At 46.9% G+C, this 20649-nt stretch overlaps 1 protein-coding gene and 1 pseudogene across 2 annotated transcripts; both read left to right on the top strand.

Annotated features, from left to right (window-relative positions):
• Positions 1-376: 376 nt before the first annotated feature.
• Positions 377-1820, top strand: LOC308489882 (interferon lambda-3-like; the record flags this gene model as incomplete). The annotated part of the gene is made up of 6 exons (XM_081031505.1): positions 377-386; positions 490-671; positions 958-1035; positions 1308-1451; positions 1552-1635; positions 1722-1820. The coding sequence occupies 6 exons, from the start codon at positions 377-379 to the stop codon at positions 1818-1820; spliced, it is 597 nt and encodes a 198-aa protein (XP_080887631.1).
• An 811-nt stretch (positions 1821-2631) lies between these two features.
• Positions 2632-15254, top strand: LOC308489881 (interferon lambda-3-like; annotated as a pseudogene). The gene is made up of 5 exons: positions 2632-2673; positions 14392-14469; positions 14747-14890; positions 14994-15077; positions 15157-15254. The product of its transcript is annotated as an interferon lambda-3-like (transcript).
• Positions 15255-20649: the final 5395 nt, after the last annotated feature.

Here is a 20649-nt window from a genome sequence, read left to right as displayed (position 1 = left end):
TGCTGGGAACTCCTGTTAGAGAAGAAGAATCCGCTTCAGTTTCTCTTTCGCTCTGGCTGCTCACCTGGCTCATGGCCCTGCCCTGCACGGGCTTCCCCAGTCTTGCGCCTCCCCTGGTGGCCGGTGTGTTTTCAGTTTTCCCACGTCAGCCTGGAATTGCCCCCACTACAGGCTAAAAGCTGCAGCATGGAGCTCAGGTAGGAATTACAACACAATTCCTACCGCAACTTCAAGACAGACAGAGCAGTGAGCTGAGACCCAGAAGAGGAGACTGAATCAGACACCAAACAAGACTGAGTGACAGACCCAGGTGACAGCCTTTCAGTGGACACTTGGATCCCCATCTGCTGACAGAGACCAGAGACCTGAGACCAGGATGAAGCTGGGTGAGCCCCAGGTTATCATCCGTGATCCTTGACTCCCCACAGCTCCCATCCTCAGCCCCTCACACCCTCCCTCCCCTCATCTGTCTCTCTTTCCATAACACAGACATGGCCACAGGTTGCAGGCTGGTGCTCATGCTGCTGACCACGGTGCTGACCAGCACAGGGGCAGTTCCTGTCCCCACGCCCCTCAGGACCCTCCCAGGTGCAAGGGGCTGCCACATGTCCCAGTTCAAGTCTCTGTCTCCACAAGAGCTGAAGGACTTCAAGAGGGCCAAGGACGCCTTGGTGAGTCTCCCCACTGCCCCACTTGCTGTGGGTTACCATGCAAGCTCCACTGAAGCTGGACCAGCACCCTTCCTTCCACTGGGCTGAGCTCCAGCCTTCCCACAGTGGGCTAGGTCCTGCTCTGCCTGCAGTGGGCTGACCATGTGCCTTTGCAGTGGAGGTGCCTCTCCCATTTTTGTCAAAGTTAACCTCCCCTCCTTCTGTTGTTAGCCATCCTCTAGTCCCCCTGCAGTGCTCTCACCTCCAGCCCTCAGGCTGTAGGCTGACCTCTGCCCTTGCTCTCCAGGAAGAGTCACTCTTGCTGAAGAACTGGAGCTGCAGCTCCCACCCGTTCCCCAAGGCCAGGGACCTCAGGCGGCTGCAGGTGAGTTGGGAGAGTCAGGCCCAGCCCTGCCCTCACATGGCCCCCTTCTGGCTTCTTAGGTGGCCCCTTCACCTTCTCCTTCTCACTCGTCCCTGTCTCTTTGCCCTCCCCTCCTGTCCTCCTGACCTCCCCCGCCCACATAGGCTGTACCCTCTCATCTGTGCCCTGACTTTCACCTTCACCTGTCCCTTTGTCTATCGTCCTCACCTGTTCCTCTTTACCTGTTTGCTCTCATGTCCAACTCTCACCTGTCTTCTGTCTCCCCTCCTCAGGTGTGGGAGCGCCCCGTGGCCTTGGAGGCTGAGCTGGCCCTGACGCTGAAGGTGTTGGGGACGGTGGCTAACTCGACCCTGGGGGACACCCTGGACCAGCCTCTCCACACGCTGCGCTACATGCACTCCAAGCTCCAGGCCTGTGTGAGTGCTCGCGGCACCCAGGCCATGTCTGTGGGCTCTGACCACCCCTATGTCCCCCTCTGTCCCAGGCCCTGCCTCACACAGCTTCCTCTCCCCACAGGTCCCCGCTCAGGCCACAACAGGCCCCAGGGCCAAGGGCCTCCTCCACCAGTGGCTACACAGGATTCATAAGGCCGAGGAGATGGTGAGTGAATGGCTGTGCCCAGTGTCTGGGGACATTTCAGAGCCCAGGCGAGGGACAACCACTGACCCATCCCTTCCTCTCCACAGGAGTCTCTTGTCTGCCTTGAAGCCTCTGTCACATTCAACCTCTTCCGCCTCCTCACCCTGGACCTGAAATGTGTCGCCAGTGGAGACCTGTGTGTCTGACCCGTGACACCCCCGCTACATGTTCTATCAGTGTAGATATTATTTACGTATCAGCCACTTTTCTTAATTTATTGCCACCCAATATCTATTTGTATATTTATATGTATTCATTTGTGTGAATTCTCAAACTCACACCCAGTAAAATGTTTATTTTTCTACTTTTTGTAATAATTGTACAAATAAAGAATAAGAAAGATGCTTTCTGTACTATGTATGGGACTGTGTGTGTATTTGTACGGATTACTTTTCTTTTGCTGCCATAAAAAATTATCACACCTTTCGTGTTAAAACATCACAAATTTATTTATCAGAGTTCTGTAGGTCAAAGATCTAGGGGGCTCAGTTAGTTTCTCTGCTGTGGTTCTCACAGGGCTGAAATCCAATGTGGCCAGCAGGATTCTCATTAAAAGACCCTGGGAAGAGTCCACCTCCAAGCTTGGTCAAGCTGTTAGCAGAATTCCATTCCTTTCCGTCATCACACTGAGGTCCTCATTTCCCTGCTGACAGTAAGGATCCTTTTTTTTAGCTCTTGCCAGCCTCTCTCTCATTCTTGTGCATGGACCCTACATCTCAGAGCCAGCAACGGTGTGTCAAACCCTTCCCATACCTAGAATCCCTATGACTTTTTCTTCTACCACATTTCTCTTTTGCCTCCAGCCCGAGAAAGTTCTCTGCTTTCAAGGACTCGTGTGTTTAGATTGGGCCCACTCAGATAATCCAGGATAATCTCCCTATTATAACATCCATAAATCTTACTTCCATCGGCAAAGTCCCTTTGCCACGTAAAGTAAGGTAGGCCAAGGCGCCAGGGATGACGGTGGACATCTTTGGCTTCAGTATTCATCGTCCCACAGTATGCGTGTGATTGTGTATGTGTGCGATCCCTCTGAGAGTGTGTGAGTGAATCACGTCGATGCATTCTGTTATAAGCAAAGTAATATGAACTAAAAATGCCTTTATAATGTGAACATTTATCATTGTACATGCTGAGAAGTCTAGAACAGCAGGGTCCATATAAAGCTGTATTGTCCAGTATGGTCCGCAGGCCACATGTAGCTACTAAGTACTTGAAATGTAGCTAGGACAAGGTGAGCTGTGTTCCACATGCTAAATATACCCCAGAATTTGAAGAATTTTTATTAAAAACCTTTTTTTTTCAGATGGTGCCTGTCAAGTTTATCCCTGGAAAGTTACTATTTTTTTCTTGGTAATACATATGCAAAGAGACTTTGAGACTTTGTAAATACCTCTCAAACTTTGGCCCATTCACTTTAGCATCCACAGATGATATTTACCTAATTGTTACTGTATGTCAGTTACCAAATAATTTCATCATTCTTTTTACATCTATTCACATTTATTCAGAGCTTTTCTGCCCTCCCTCATTTATGTATTTACCAATGGATTTATATCAGCATAGATTCCTGAATTCTTATTTTATTTAGTGTATTATAATTCCTTACTATCATTTATTTTGATGCTCAAATTGTCCCAGATTAAGCCAATGGGAACTTTTACAAGATTGTCTGATGCCCTTCTGATGTGTCCCTGTCATTCTTAGAGCACCTCCTTGCTTTCTGGAATAAGATGTTCCAGGCTCGTCTTGTACTTTCCCTGCCACAGCTCTGTAACCAGCCATTTCTCCAAGGAGATCTGCTTCCTTTCAGTGGATAACAGTATTTAAAAACCAAGATCTGGGTGGTAGGTGGGCTGATTGCTACAAGGCTATCATTGGTTCTACACCCTCTCCATGGACAAAGTTAGGAAATGGATGGATGGATGTACAAAACCTTTTTTTACTGTTAAAAAAGTAAAATCTCATTAATAATTTTTATATTGATTCTATGTTAACATGATATAGTAATATATGATAACATTTTGGATATATTGGGTCAAATAAAGTTTATATAAAAATAATTTCAGGGCCTGCCCGGTGGCTCAGGCTGTTAGAGCTCCATGTTCCTAACTCCGAAGCCTGACGGTTGGATTCCTACATGGGCCAGTGAGCTCTCAACCACAGGGTTACCAGCTCAATTCCTCGACTCCCGCAAGGGATGGTGGGCTGCACCCCCTGCAACTAGCAATGGCAACTGGACCTGGAGCTGAGCTGCACCCTCCACAACTAAGACTGAAAGGACAACAACTTGACTTGGAGAAAAAAAGGCCTGGAAGTACACACTGTTCCCCAGTAAAGTCCTGTTACTGTTCCCCAATAAAGTCCGGTTCCCCTTCCCCAATAAAATCTTTAAAAATAATAATAACAATTTCATATATTTCTTTTTACTTGTTAAATGTGGCTACTAGAAATTTTAAAATTACATCTGTGGCTCACGTAAGATTTAGACTGAACAGTGCTGGTTTAGAGAGCATAATGTCATAGTGGATCCAAGCTCTTTCCATCTGGCTGATCCTCCATTCTCAGTGCATTAGTACCATCTCCCCTCATGATCATAATGTGACTGCCACAGCTCCAGCCATCACACAATCACATAACTGTCTACAAAGCAGGAGTTGCAGAGGTTCCAGCTAGCTGTCTCTATATTTATTCTCCTCTTCTTCTCTTACTTAGAGAATCCCTGAATTGTATGTGGATTCAAGAATGCTCTACTAAAGACAATATTTTCCAACTATTCCTGCACCTATAGCACTAAGTTCTGGACAATGTGTATGAGTGAAAGTGAACTGAGCACCTTATGAGTTCCTTTAAAGGACATAGAAAATGCTCTCCTTATCTCCTTTCTCCTTTCTTGCTGAATGGCAGAAATTAGAACAACCATCTTACGTTGCCTTCAATTTTCTAGGATATTTTCATTGGGTATAGAATTCTGTGTTGATAGTTTTCTTTTTTTCTTTCAGTACATTAAATATTCAGTAGGTAATTTAGATATAGACTTAGTTCCTCTCCCTGTGGGGCTCCCTCCATATTGGGGTTTCTCCTCTCAATTTCCGACTTCTCCGGCAGCCCAAATTCTGGCATCTGACACCTCAAGTCAATGACTGGTTTTCTGCTTGAGTTCAATTTGTCCCTTGCCACGTGGACAGGGGTGTGTCTCCAGAGGAAAAGCCATATAAACTTAGATCTCACACAGTGTGTTCTGTTCTTTAAAAGGTCAAATCCACTCCAGTTTCTTCCTGTTTCTGGTTACTCTCCAGGGCCTTCATAATAGTACTTAAAAAAAATATTTTGTCCAGAGTTGGTAATTGTCCATAGGTAGGTTAGGCTCTACCCTCTCACCTGTCTCTGTCTTACTTTTCTCATATGGCCTCTCTCTCTTCCACTCCATTGACCAACACCCTCACTCCCTTCTACCCTCATTCTAGGGAGAGATTGGACAGGAGTTGGCAGTGTTCCAGGTTGTGGAGAAAGCACTGGACTCCAGTGTTACGGCTGCTGTCCACCTATTCATTCATTTCTTTTTTCATTAAAACTGGTCAACAAACGATGCCACAGTGGGTCACTTAAGTGTTAAACATATTCTTCCGTCCCCACTGTGCAGCCCCTATATCTTCCTGACAACCAGCGTCAATTACCCCTGCCAACATGACCCCTTTCCTTGTTCCTTGGTCTTTTGGCAGAAGAGCATATTGAGTGGGTGATAATCAGAGACTAATGGGATTCTTTCTGTGTTCCAGGTGGAATGGACCACTCTGGGGAACCAGTGCCCCTAAATATGCAGAGCTTAAACTTTTTCTGGCAGGAAGCACCAATTTCTTAGGTGGGTCAGTGGAAATGATGGTAAGCAATATCATTTTGGCATTCATCCCTTGGTTCACAGACTCATTTTTGTAACTGTTGGGGACTCAGCATCCTAGAGTGATGGTTGATTTCAGGTGTATACTGCATGCCCTGCAAAGTGCTCTGGCCTTGCAGAGTTCTGATTCCAAGCGGTGGCCTACACTGCATCATTAAGAGGCCATTTCACTGCTCTATTAGGCGAGAAGCTTCTGCGGAGTGGGGTTTGTAATGGAACCAGAGGATCCTGTGTTTGTATGCCCACTGCTTCATCTCCTTTACTATGAAGTCCCTTGATCTGTGGGGATGTTTTGCAGAATCCTTTGTTGGTGGATGAGAGTTCTGAAATTCCTCAATAGTTCTGGCCGAGGTCTTAAGGTCAGTAAAGGCAAAGCCATGGCTGGTTTATCCCAGTCAAGATAAGTCCCTGCCCAATCCAGAGTGGGAGGGACCCAGTGTACTCAACTTGCCACCAAACAGCAGGTTTGTCTTCTCAAAAATCTTCATGCTGGGTTTCCCCTGACATATGTCCACCCATATACCTCTACCTCAAATGTTCTCATCTGATCTTTTTCAGGCTGCTGACTAAGCACCTTTTACTGCTGCTCATAAGTTCTGGTATAGCTACGTCGGGCTACTTCTCCTTCCACACAGTAGATGATCAGCTCTGCCCATTGGGATGATTTCCTCTCACTGTCACCTTTCAGGGTCACCCTTGAATTGAGCTGTAGTGAAACAAAACTCTTTTTTTCTTCTTATACCCACATATTTAACCCACCCACCCATGGACCAAGCTTAGCCTCTTTGTTTCATCATCAGCCAGTCATAAAGGACCCCCTGCCATAGGTGTGATCAGAGGAATAGGCACTGGTGCAACAGTGGCGATGATGTGGACGCGTGGACCACCTGTTCATGAAGCTGACGTGTCCTCTGGCCCTGCCTGCTGGATCCTGCATGCACCATTCCATCGTCTAATGAATTGCTGCTTGGCTCTCTGACTTTATGAATTGGTGGGTCGTGTAGCTCATAACTGGTCACTTGATGTCTTGCGATCCTGTGCTTCCTCTCTACCATGATGCAGAAACACGCCAGGTACTGCTTTATGAATGGTGTATGCTTTTCTGTAGAATGCCGTGACCTTGAACCCTGATGGGCTGCATTGCGATTCTTCTATTGAGGTTTGTGTAAACTCCACAAGGGGTCTTTCCTCCTCAGCCTGGACCTACTGCAGAGTGCTTTTCTGTTCTGTACCCCATTCAAAGCTGACACCTTTCCATGTTTCTGGCTTGAAGCGTTATTCCCAAGTATGGAATATGCTGTCTGCTGAACCCAGAGATACCTCACAAGCCTTATGCTTTTTTCTTCGTAGTGTGAGGTGTGAGTTGCAATACATGTATTTTGGAGGGGGTGTCCTGACATACCTCAGACCACTGGATGCCTAAAACCTTCACCCATGGGGTAGGTGCCCAAGTCTTTAAAAAGTTTCTCTCCCGCCCTCTGGAGCATGTCTTTCAATGTACTCCTCACTTCTTCCTCATACAACCTGATTAGCTTGTTGCCTCCAAGCAGTGGGCCAATATAAAGATCTGTGGAAGGGCTTTGCAGTTAATGTTATGACAGAGGGCAGGACTGCTAACATATCCCTGTAGTCATCTTCTAGATGTGCATTTCAGCCATCCTGAGTAAATGTGAACTGCTTCTGATCCTCCTTTCTTGTGGGGACAGAAAGACTGCATTCTCCTGATCAATGGCCACATACGACATAGTGAGGCTGCGTGAATCCTCTCTGGCAAAGATACCACATTCAGCATGGCAGATGCAATTTGGGCTACTACTTGTTAAATTTGCACGTCCACTGTCATCTACCATGATCCATATGGTTTTTGAAGGGACCGGGTGAATTAAGTGGGGACATGACAGGGACCACAATCCCTGCATCTTTCATGTCTTTGAGGATCACACTAATCTCTCCCATGGCCTTTGGGAAGTGATGATTTTTAAAAACCATGATGGCCAGAATGGGAAGGGGCCAGTGTCAGACGTTTCTTTTTGGCCTTTCCCCATTATAACAGCTCTGCAAGCCAGACCTGGGTCAGGACTCCATTTATCACCTGCCTCCACATGCCCCCCAACTTGAACAGAAAGGCCAGGAAGGTACTCTGGGCTCTGAACATCAATATTAATCCAGACCCTGTGTTCAACAGTTATCCAAAGGTCTACGTTTTCACCTTTCACCAGTGTGCTGTTCATTATCCGAGGAAATTGCCATTACCAGCAGCTTCCCAGTACGTGTTTAATAAGTGGCTCTCGGAAAAGAAAAGCTCTAATTTGTGGCATTTTCCAGCTTCTATGGTGGAAGTACCACCACCATAGGTTGATATCAAGCTGCCAAAATGCTGTCTCAGAGCACGGGCAGTAGGACATTATTGTTTAGTATTTCTATACAGATATAATAGACAAAATGTTTTCCTTTCCTAGTACTATCATAACAAAGTACCACAAACTGGGTGACTGAAAACAATCAGTTTGTCTCACAGGTCTGGAGGCCAGAAGTCCAAAAGCAAGGTGTCATCAGCAGGTCCGTGCAGGTTTCCCTGTGAAACCTGTAGGGAGATCCTTCCTTGCCTTTTCCAGCTTCCGGTGTTGGCCGGCAATCTGCAGCACCACTCCATTCTCTGCCTCACTTGTCACTGTCACATGGCCGGCTTCTCCTGTGTGTCTCTACTTCTGCGTCTTCTTCCTTTTTTACAAGCATGCCAGTCTATTGGATTAGGGCCCACTCTAATGACTTCATCTTAACTAATCACATCTGCCATGACCCTTGTCATGTTGGGCGTCAGGCGGGGCCTCAGTTCCCGCTCCCCACATAAGAACGCAGGACATGGTGAGGCCTAAAAGGAACACCCATGGAGCCATAGATAGGGGAGTCATACCACTATAGTCTCACTGGTGGCCGGGTTGAAGACACAGGAAGCAGTATCCATGCAATCTGCAACCTGCCGTCCACTTCTCTGCCAACCCACCTCACTTGCTAGCTGCAATCCACCGTGCTAACTGCAAACTGCTCTTGCTAGCTCAGCCACCATCTTCTTGCTAGCCCCCATTTGCTGCTAGCGTAGCCATGGCAGTTATATTAGTGGCCAATGGCTTACTGATTCCAGCTGACGGCCAACTAGCCACAGCTGATGGCCATCCAATCACAGTTGATGGCCATTTACTACCTGAGTGAGCACTTTTCCATGTGAGGCCGAGAGCCTGGAAACTGCACTCCTGGCTCTGTCCCCACACCCTATTTCCAAATAAGGTCACGGTCTGAGTACTGGGGGTTAGGACTTCAACATGTCTTTCTTTTTGGGGGGGGACACACTTTAACCCATAACACATAAATAATCTCAAGAGTATAGATACTAGGAAAATGTGGTAAAATATCCAGAAAGTGATTTGTGAGTATTTACTTTTGTTTAATACAATTTTAAACTATGAGTTTCTATAATTTAATTTTTTAAATTTTTTATTGGGGAATATCGGGGAACAGTGTGTTTCTCTAGGGCCCATCAGCTCTAAGTCGTGGTCCTTCAATCTGGTTGTGGAGGGCGCAGCTCAGCTCCAAGTCCAGTCGACATTTTCAATCTTTAGTTGCAGGGGGCACAGCCCACCATCCCATGTGGAAATTGAACTGGCAACCTTGTTGTTAAGAGCCCACGCTCTACCCAACTGAGCCATCCGGCCGCCCCAATAATTAAATTTTTCATGGCTTTAACGATTGACTAAGAAAATTCCCAACAATTTAACCATCAGCTCTTGTGTGTTGGTACAAGCCAGCTCCAACACACCATGGGTCCCGGGCCCCCCCCCCCCTTCCCGGGAAGGACTGGGGAAATCACTAATGAACGCACTTGCTGTGGTATTGCAGAAGCATTCCCCACAGGGGGCCTGGCCTCCCCCTGCAGTCTGGGATCAGAACAGCGACTCAGGTCTGGAAACCGGCAAGGGATCATGGTTTTTCATTAGGGCCGCTGCCCTTAGGCTCTGGGTTATTCACATCGAGGAGAATGTGATGTGAAGATGAGCAGGGAGAGATTTGGAGACAGAGTGATGTGGCCACAAACCATGGAATGCCAGCAGCCAGCAGAGGCTGGAAGAGACAAAGAGCGGATTCCCCAGAAGGAGTGGGGCCCTGCTGACACCTTGATTTTAGCCCACTGGTTCTGATTTCGGACTTCTGGCCTTCCGAATTGTGAGAGAATACGTTTCTGTTGTTAAAGATACGCAGTTGATAGTATTTGCTAAAGCAGCCACCGGAAACTACTCCAGTTATCTTATAAGCACTTGTGTCATTTGAGGTCTTTGATGGTCTTCAAGCTTCTCTCTGCATCTGTTCAGATATTCCCATCGAAAGTCTCCCAGTCTCACACGGGCACAGGGGACTTGCAGACGTGGGTATTCAACCTTCCCTAAAGCTCTGCACCCTTAGGAAGATCTCCTGAGTCTTGCCTTATCTGCCACCAAGGGGGATCCTTGGTCTTTAAGTTCTGCTTTGAATTGGTGATTAACGACCTACGACTGTCGTTATCTCTTGTCCATGAATCAGTGGTCTCAGCAGCAGCCGCCCAATTCCAGGTCATTATTTCCATTTCCGTCGTGTCACTCCAGTGCTGTGGATATTGCTCTGGTCCAGGCCTCCTCTTTCACTGGTATCTCATCGCCATTCGCAATAGGTACAAATGTTAACCATTGCACTGCTAAGTATGGCAGTGCTCCACCTGCCACCAGGGTGGCGTCCCCACTGCCAGCCAACCAGCAAGTGAGTCCATTCCAAAAGCCCATTGCAGAGTCCGCTTGCTAGGACCACCTGTGATACAAATGGCCTTAGGTTAGATTTGCCGGAAACACTGAGACAGAATTGCGGGCAGAATGCTTACTGGGGAGGGGTCTCAGGAAAAGCACCTGTAAGTACATGAGGAAGGCAGGATTGGGGAGGGGGGCAATGCAGTTGCAACAGAGATCTTAATCCATCCTACAGAGCGCACTGCACCTGGGAGGGCCCTGCAGAGAGACCCAGGCTGTGATGTCTCTATGTTAGCCAACCATTGGCCAACGGCAGTGTCCTGGGAGGGGGACTAATTTTGAAGCAAGACAGTACCCTGTGGCCGACAGCACTTCCCCCACGAGGGGTGTAGCCTGGAGCCATCAGCAGCCAGCTTTCCCAACAGCTGGGGCATGAGTGTGGGTCCTGAGCACACGTGTGGGTCTGGGTGGAGCGTCACCGAACCCACTACACAGCTTAAGCTTTAGGGTCTCGCCTTCGCATGGCCCTTCCCAGGTCTGGGATGGAGCCCTGTCAATGTCTTCACATGGCCATATATTTTTGTAAAATAAGCAAAGTAAAGTATTTTTTTGCATTCTGTTTCTTAAAAGGAGCCCCTAAATGGTGTAAGCTTAAAGCCCTACTAATCCTGAATCTGCCCCTAAAAGTGCGAACAACTCAAACCAGTCAATCCATGCTGAGTTAGGTTCTCATAGAGGCTGAATGGATGTAACAAAGAGAACGTCAAAATCGATGGATTGAAAAACAGAAGTGGAACTCTCTGCCTCTTCACAGTCCTAAGGGGAGGGGTCCAGTTGGCAGGACGGCTCTACGCAGTCAGCCCGGAACCTGGTTTGGTGCCCCACAGTCCCCTAAGGCAGGCATTCTTCACCACCTTCATGCATTGGATTTCATGGCAATCTAGCAAAGCTTCTCCGAATCAAAGGAAATACACAGGACAAAGGAATCCAATTTCTATTGGAAGGCAGTTATCAAAATATTTTTTTAAAGTGTGACAACAGTAATTTTTGTGCTTCTTCATTAATGCATTAAATAAAAAGTCACTCATAGCAGCTTTGATAGCTCCTGTAACTTCAAAGTGGAGATGAGCATACATGATATTTCAAGATGCCTGCTAGAAAATAATGTGATATGAAAATATCTGTGATTTCTTTCGGTGACAAAGTCACAAGTTCTGCTAACACTATTGGGGGTTGTTGCCTACATTTGTAGCAGATGTGTGGTAGACTGAATATTGGTCCCCCCAGAAGTGTTCCCAATCCCTGGAAGCTGTGAATAGGTCCCCACATGTGGTAGAAGAGACTTTGGACATGACTGAGGGTCTCAGGATAGGAAAGTTATGCTGGGTTGTCCAGGTGGGCCCAATGTAAACACCAGGGTCCTTATGAGAGGGAGGTGAGAGCGTCAGTGCCAGTAGCCCTGCTCTTACAGGTTCCTAGGCCCAGCCTGTACGGGAGGTGTGACACCAGAAGCAAGAGATTGGAGCCATGTGAGGAAGGAAACATGAGCCAAGGGGTGCAGTTGACTTCTAGGAGCTGAAAAAGTCAAGGAAATGGATTCTCCTCAGAAGTTTCCAGTAGGAAACAGCCCTGCTTGATTTTAGACTTCTCACCTCCAGCACTGCAGGAGTGTAAGTTTGTGGAGTGTTTTTGTTTTGTTCTTTTGGTTAGGTAATTTTTTATTTTCAATTATGAAAAATATTTATAAAATTGATCATCTTGGCCATTTTTTGTATGTGTGATTTCTTCCCCTCCTTTCTTTAGCCTCCCCGCCCCCACTCCGGTTCAAGCCGCTGTTTCTCAGTCAAGTTGTGTAGGACACAGGTCCCTGGCCCATGCTGGTGTTATGAGCCTTGTGCTCCCCCTGGCTGAGGCAGTCGCCTGTCGTCGCCAGTCATTGATCGGCCGCAACACTGCAACTCGGTAACTGTTAATTCCCCATCCTCCCTTTCCCCAGCCCCTAGCAATCACCATTCTACTTTCTGTCTCTATGAATTTGCCTACTCTAGGATCTCTTATAAGTGGGATTATGCAGAATTTGTCCTTTTGTGATGGACTTATTTCACTTAGCATAATGTCCTAAATTTCACTTACGTTGTAGCATGTATCAGAATTTTCTTCCTTTTTAAAGGGTGAATAATATTCCATTGTACATATATACCACATTTTGTTTATCCAGTCATCATGTGATGGAAAATTTGTGTTAAGTCACTACGTTTGTGGTAATTTGTTAGAGCAGCCATAAGAAGCTCATACAGGAAGGAAATGTCAAATTTCAGATAGAGGTTAGTGAAAATAAAGATGTTTTTTCTGCACGGTGAAATCTGGTTCTCAGACAGATCCAAGTTCCAGCTGGTGGGAAGGGGAAAGAGAGCAGGACAACCTGCTCCACGTTGGAAGACCTAGATACTGGTGAGGAAGTAGTCACATGGCCACACTCGGTGTAGAACATGCAGGAAATGTCACCTTAGGTTTGGGGGCCCATACCAGCCTCCATCTCTAGTTCTGAGGAAAGAAGAGTGAGAGGATTTTAGTGGACAAGGCAAAGGCAGTCCTGAGGTCCCCTCAGGGGACTCTGGGGGGGAGGAGTCAGGTGACAGAGAGCACAGACAAGTTTCCTCAATAAACCCAACAACTCTGAGGCAGGAGGTGCTGGGGTTAGGCCTGGGTGTCTCCCCTTGGGACCCATCTGCTGTGTAAACTTGGCCAGTCTCTTAACCTCTCTGAGCATCAGCTTTTTCATTTTCAAGGTGGGAGAAAGCAAAGTACCTACCACAGGTGTTTTGAGAATTCACTGCTCTTGTGTGTGGAAAGCTTCCAGGACAGGGAAGCGGCAGTGAGAGAACCTCTTCATTGTACTCACTTTGCATTGGCTGTTCCCACTGCCTGGAATGCTGTTCCCGCAGATGTCCTCATAGTTCCTTCCCTCCCTCCTTCAGGTCTTTAATCTGCTGTCACCTTCTCAACTGTCATGCAACCCCTACTCTGCACACCTGACTCCATCTCCAGCTTAATCTTTCTCCAGAGCACTTCTCGATAGCTGACATTATATGTATTTAGATTGTTATTTTGTTCTTGTCTGACCCCACTGGAATGTCAGCTCCATGAAGGTCAGGGAGGTTTGTGGGTTTTGTTTACTGCTGGATCCTCGATGCTGAGAACAGTGCTGGCCTATAGTAGCTGCTCAATAAATACATCCTGGAATCAATGACTGACTGAATAAATGAATAAAAGGATGGGTTGGTCATGACCAACTGGTTCTTTGAAGACCTCAGTCTTACCTATAATCCTGAGCAGATTCTTTCATTTCCCATCTCATACTGGTGGCAGGTGGGGAGAGGTGGGACCTCTCCTGTGCTTTATACTCTGTGGTGGTGGGTGGTGGCCTTGCTGATTTTCTCTTCTCACCCCACAGTGGCTCTCTCCCTGGGTTGTCTCCCCTGCTCTAAGCGGCTTCCCCCTAGGAGCCTGCAGCCCCTTTGTGGAAATACTTCCTGGGTCTCCTATCACCATCCCCTTCCATATTTGAGCAACTTGCTGAGAGATGAGCCCCTGCCCCACTCCCATCCCATCTGGGCACCTACAACCCTGCTCTGTGGGGCTGGATCTGTCCAGTCTTGAGGATTGCTCCATGCAGGAAGTCACCTTTCCTTGTCAGTTTCCCTTTCCCAGGCTTCCCTGGCCCCGCCCTGCTCCTGGCTTCCCAGCCCCAGGCCACCCCTGGTGCAGTGCCAACTTCAGCCTGAATCTTCTGCCTGTCCAGGCTAAATGTTTCAACGTGGAGCTGAGACAAGAATTAAATCCCAGACACAGTCAGGGACAGAGCAGTGGGGAGGCTGAGGCCAGACAAGACTGAGCCTGCGTGGTAGATTTGTGGGCAGATGTGCGTCCTCCTTTTGGAGACAGGAATAAAGCCTGGCGAGGGGCCTTGACAGGGTGAAGGGTACCTTCGTGAGTCTCCCCAATGTCCCTCCCTTGGGCTGTAGGCTGACCTCTGCCCTTGCTCTCCAGGAAGAGTCGCTCCTGCTAAAGAACTGGAGCTGCACCTCCCACCCATTCCTCAGGACCCAGGACCTGAGGCAGCTGCAGGTGAGTTGGGAGAGTCAGGCCCAGCCCTGCCTCACCTGGCCCCCTTCTGGCTTCTTAGGTGGCCCCCTCACCTTCTCCTTCTCACTTGTCCCTGTCTCTGCCCTCCCCTCCCGTCCTCCTGACCTCGTTCCCTCTCCCGCCCACATAGGCTGTACCCTCTCATCTGTGCCCTGACTTTCACCTTCACCTGTCCCTTTGTCTATCGTCCTCACCTGTTCCTCTTTACCTGTTTGCTCTCATGTCCAACTCTCACCTGTCTTCTGTCTCCCCTCTTCAGGTGTGGGAGCGCCCCGTGGCCTTGGAGGCTGAGCTGGCCCTGACGCTGAAGGTGTTGGGGACGGTGGCTAACTCGACCCTGGGGGACATCCTGGACCAGCCTCTCCACACGCTGCGCTACATGCACTCCAAGCTCCAGGCCTGTGTGAGTGCTCGCGGCACCCAGGCCATGTCTGTGGGCTCTGACCACCCGTATGTCCCCCTCTGTCCCAGGCCCTGCCTCACATACCACCCTTCTCTGCCCACAGATCCCAGCTCAGCCCATAGCAAGCCCCGGGCCCCAGGGCCATCTCTGCCACTGGCTGCCCTGGTTTCATGAGATGTGTAAGAAGGTATGTGACCAGGGAAGGAAACTGATGTCTGGGGCCAGCTATAGGAACCTAGATATGAGCCACCCCTTCCTCCCCACAGGCACCCCAAGGTTGCCTGATGCCTCGGTCACATTCAACCTCTTCTGCCTCTGCCCCAGGGACTTGATATGTATCAACAGTGGAGACCTGTGTGTCTGACCCCTGAAACCCACCTGCAAACTGTCTCAGCGCCTTAAATATTATTTATGCACCAGTTACCTCCCCTAGATTATTGCTTCCAGATTCCTACTTGTTTATGAATCCCACAAAAGTGTTTATTCTTGCACTTTTCATACAATGTGTGAAAATAAACAATTTATGACATTGACCTTGTTTATATGTGACTGTATAAATGACTGCATATGTGACTGTGGCCCTCTGAGTGTGTGTGTATGAGTGGGGGAGGGGGGTTAGAGGAAGAGGTAGGGATGGGGAGAAGGAGGGCAGGAAAGAGAGAGGAGGGGTAAAGAGAGAGGAGACATGAAAGGGGAGAGAGGGGGGTGGAAGCGAGACAGGGAGAGAATATGAAAAAAGGAATAAATGAGTGAAAGGATCACTGAGGATGCTTTCAGCTACAGGTAAATGGAAGACTTCATTGTAAATGACTTAAACATCACAAGCAGTTGTTACACCACGTAATAAGATGACTAGAGGAGGCTGTGGCCAGGTGAGGTCAGTGGGACAATGGCTTTGTCATGAACCTGAGGTCTGTATCTGTAGTTCTAAGGATATGTATCAAACGTGTGTTTGTGGTTCATTCATCTAAACCTCCTGTGCTTGTAAACCTGGAGTGTGTCAGGGTGGAAATCTGCTGGGAGGAATGAATGGTCACGAAAAGAGTTGTTACCAAAAGTCATTTAAGTTTCATTGCGGGCATTGTTCTTTGTAGACAATTATGTGATCTATAGTTTCATTTCTTTCCCCCCCCCAATCTATATGCCTTTTATTTCCTTTTCTTGCCTTATTGCACTAGATAGAACTACAATACTATGTTGAATAAAAATGGTGAGAGAGGACATCTTTGCCTTCTTCCTGATTGTTGGAGGAAAACATTCATTTTCACCATTTAGTGTATTGCTGATTGCAGGGTTTTTGTAGATACTTTCTATCAATTTGATGAACTTCCCTTCCATTCCTATTTTTCTAAGTTTTTTTTTTAAATCATGAATTGGTATTGAAGTTTGTCAAATGCTTTTTCTGCATTGATTAATATAATCGTGTGATTTTTCTCCTTTAGCCTGTTTTGGTGGATTATACTGATTATGTTTCAAATACTGAACAAGGCTTGCATCTTTGGAATGAACCCCAGTGGGTCACGGTGTATAATTCTTTGGATCTATTGCTGAATCTATGTGTCAATATTTTGTTAAGGAGTTTTGTGTCTGTATTCATTACTTATTTTTGTGTGAGATAATCAATGTACCTCAATTTTTAAGCTAGTTGAGTTAGGGCTTTCTGTTACTTGCAGCCAAAAACATGCTTAATGATACACATGGAAAGGAAAGGTAAGTTTCCCTCAAAGTTGAAGAATTCTGGCTGTATGTATTGTTCTGCCTCCACCCTTCTCTGCACTGTCATTGGTATGAAGCCGCAAAGCATCCTTGTATTCAGTATCCACAGAGGGAGATGGGAAGATGAGTAATCTGGTGTTGCAATCCAGGGAACAGGCTCTTCTGCCTACCCCCATCTATGTGACATCACTATTTCTTCAAACCTCGGTTTCTTGAAAGTTTCGCTTCAAGTCTTTCAAATCTCTGTTTCTTCGTATCCACTGGTCCGTCATGTCCCTTCTCTCTTCAGAGAGATGACTTTGCCTTTTGCCTCAGAAGCTGCCAGGTGGAAATTCCTCATCATCTAGACCACTCTCCTACCTGCCCCCACCCTCCCCTTCTCTCCCGTCACCATGGATGAGCTGTCTTTTTTCCTAACTTGGGCCACTGCCTGATCACAACCCCTCTTATGTTATTCTGCTATAAATTAACCCTCTCTTCCCCTCTATTTTTAAAAATTTCCTTTCTACAAATCAGCAGTCTCCACTTTTAAAAGTCCCTTTCTTAATGTATATTCTTATCTCCAACTACTTCTCCATTTGTCTTTTCCCACCCCCCGGCTCCACTTCCTCACCTACTCCAGTCTCCACAGTCCTGACAGTTAGCTTCTGCCCCCCCAGAGCTCCACGCAGCACCAACAATCCTTTCGTAGCTAAATCCCGTGATTGTTTCTCCGGTTCTCACTCCAGGAGACCTCTCAGAAGCATCTAACACATTGCTCACCAACTCCTTCTTGTAACTGTCTCTCACTTTGACTTATGTGATATCACACTCTTCTTGTCTTTCTTTGGCTTCTGGCTGATGCTTCTCAAGTCACATTTTCTGGTTTTCTTTCTTCTTCCCACTTCTCAAATACTGGAGCTTCTCGGGGTTCGGCCCTGGACTCTCATCTCTCTTCCCTCTTTATACTCTCTCTGGGTTTATCTCAGACATCCCTGTGGATAACCTGATGCATGAGACCCACCGCCTTCTCACTGATTACCCTTGTACTAGTCCACTTAGGCTGGACTCTGCTATAGTAACAAAGGAGCCTCAGATTTCACTGGCTTATAACAACAAAGGTTTATTTCTCACTCATGCAATGGTTATCTTGGGTAGGCGGAGTCTCAGCTCTCATGGAATACAAGATAAAGGTGCAGACCTAGGATATTTCTGGCCTTACAGTAGAGAGATAAGAGCACATGGTGGACAATGCATTGGCTCTTAGAGCTTCTGCCCAGAAATGATACACACCACTTCGCTTCTACCCCCATTTCATTGGCCCAAACAAGTGACATAGTGAAGCCTGAGGTCAATGGGGCAGAGATTTATAATTTCTTCCAAGGAATGGATTCCTTACTTTGGAAGAGGAGAAGATATTTTGAATGATAAGGAAACATCCCAAATTCATATCTCCAACTCTGATCTCAAGAACAAGGACAAATTTGCTTTATTCTTGTACACAAAAACCAACTCAAGAGCAGATTCAGACTGGACCCCCTGGTAACCCAAATAGCAACAGAGACTCTGGTCCTAATAGTTTCTTTGCCATCTTCTGAATAACGATCCACAGAAAAGGACTGGCTAATGAAACCCCTCCTAAGAAGAGCTAGTCTACAGCGTGGAGAAGGCACCATCAGGGGCTCTCCATGGTTCTGAACACCACTGTCTGCTTAGAGCACGGTAGTTTCTTTCATCCCTGGGACCCTGTTAACATCTTCAACACTTAAGATTGTTTTTATTTTTTGTTAATGAAATATTGTCACAGCACATATGGTTGTAGAAGAAACAGAACTATCCTACTGTGTATGAAATGCAAATACGTGTATCCGAGATTTCTTTTTTCCTTAAGTAATGGAAAACCCCAATTCAACTTGCTTAAACAATCAAGAATTTGTACTCTCATATAACAAGAAGTGAGGGTAAGCTAGATCAGGATCTGGCCAATTCAGGGCATCACAATAACGTTATCAATAACTCAGATTCTTCCCATCTTTCAGCCTGGCCATTCTCAGCATTTCAGCCTCATCCTCAAGTTAGGTCTCCTAATGGTCACAAGGTGGCTACCACAGTTCCAGACATTACATCCTCTTGGTAATGTCCAGAGGAAGAAAAGGGACAGAATCTTGCCATGGGTCCTTTTTTTCACCAAGGAAAACCTTTCCCAGGAACCCCCGGGCCGACTTCCCTTCAAGCCCGATTAACATGCCATTAAAAATTACAACCTGCCTAGTGCTCCTCATATCCAATACCCTGCTCCACTTTTTCCCCAGAGCACATATCACCTTCTAACATACCATAAATTTGCTTATTTATGTTGTTGTTTGTTACTGGTCTCTCTCGCTGCTAGAATATTAAGCTCCACCAGGGCTGGGATGTTTTATTTACCTGTTGTCCCAACCCCCAAAACGGTGCCCGGCACATAGTAGGTGCATATTCAATATTTATTGAAAGAATGACTGTCACATTGGCCAGAACATGCCTCAGTCTAGATAATTTGCTGGCAAGGGACATGAGACAACTATGATTTGCTCAGAGCAAAGATACTTTGCTCACTTCATGGAGTGAGGCTGAGGAGCACTTCCCCTGAAGGCTCAGGCCACAGCAAAGAGGACAGATTTAAAAAACAAAACAAAAAACTGAAGTGCTTTCAGACTTCCATAATTCGTTATAATCCTCCAAAACCTATTTCATGTTATCTCCTCGCTCCTTAAACCTCCAACTCCCCCTTCCTCATCTTCATGGATGGCTTTGCTTCTTCCACCGAAAACATGGAAGCCATAGAAGTCCCATGTGCTCCCATTACTATATCTGCTCACCCACCAGCATCCGGGCCTACGTACTCTGCTGTCCTCCTTTCTAAGTCCAACTTCTTTACTTGGGTCCTGGATCCTACCTCTTTCTCACTCAAGAGCACCCTCCACAATCCTCACCCTTATCCTGCATCATCACTTTTCCTCTGTGTAATTTCTATTAAAGAAATTTTATCTTAATTCCACATTCCCTCTAACTACTACCCCATTTCTCTGACTCCCTGTATTAGTCAGGGTTCTCCAGAGAAACAGAACCAACAGGAGATATATCTACTCGTATATTATATAACTCAATCACATTTGCAAAGTCCCTTTCACCAAATAAGGTCACATTTACAGGTCCCAGGATTAGGACCTAGATATCTCTGAAGGCCATTATCAGCCTCCTACAACCTTCTCTCTATTATGCCCAGGTTGTGGAAAGGCTGGATTTCCTCCCCCCGTTTCCCCCCAGATATCTGTGTCTTTTCTCTCTGTCACCCCTCAACCTGCCTCTCACCCAAGCTTTGTGACAATACCCAAGTACGTGTTCTTCCTTCAGTAACAGGAAACTGGACTTTTCATCAGGCATTTGGTTAACCTGAGTCAAGACTCAGCTTCTCGTGCGCCCACCTGTATCTAAGTTCGATATACAAAGCAGTATCATGTGACACTTCTGGGAAGGGCTTTTAAAGGGTAAGAAAATCCCTTCTTCTTCTCCCCACCCCCTCCCATTCTTCACCTGTTGTCTAGGACGTGGATATGAAAGGTGGAGCTCAAGCAATCATCCTGGACCATGAAGAGGAAGACACATATTGATGAAGGAGCAGCAATATAAAAGAAGCGTGGGCCCTGACACTGGAGCCAGGCAACCACCTGGAGCTTGGCCATCCACTTCTCTTCATATAAGAGAGACGAATATTCTTCATTTATGGTAAACCTCAACGCTAACTTGTGGTAGACAGACTAATGACACCCTCCCCCCCAAATACGTCCATGTCCTAATCCCCAGTCCCCATGAGTATGTTGTTACAGGCAAGGGGGAGTTAAGGTTGCAGTTGGAAGAACAGCTGCTAATCAGGTGACCTCAAATAAGGAAGTTATCTTGGGTTATCTGGGTGAGTCCAATGTAATCACAAAGATCCCGTAAAGTGGAAGAGGGAGCAGAAGAGGAGGTCAGAAGCAGAGAGAGGTTTGAAGATACTACGTCACTGGCTTTGAAGAAGGAAGGAT

This window comes from Rhinolophus hipposideros (assembly GCF_964194185.1).
Source record: "Rhinolophus hipposideros genome assembly, chromosome: 21".
Lineage (NCBI taxonomy): Eukaryota > Metazoa > Chordata > Mammalia > Chiroptera > Rhinolophidae > Rhinolophus > Rhinolophus hipposideros.
Note: the sequence above shows the minus strand (reverse complement) of the source record. Positions and strands in the feature narration are given on the sequence as shown.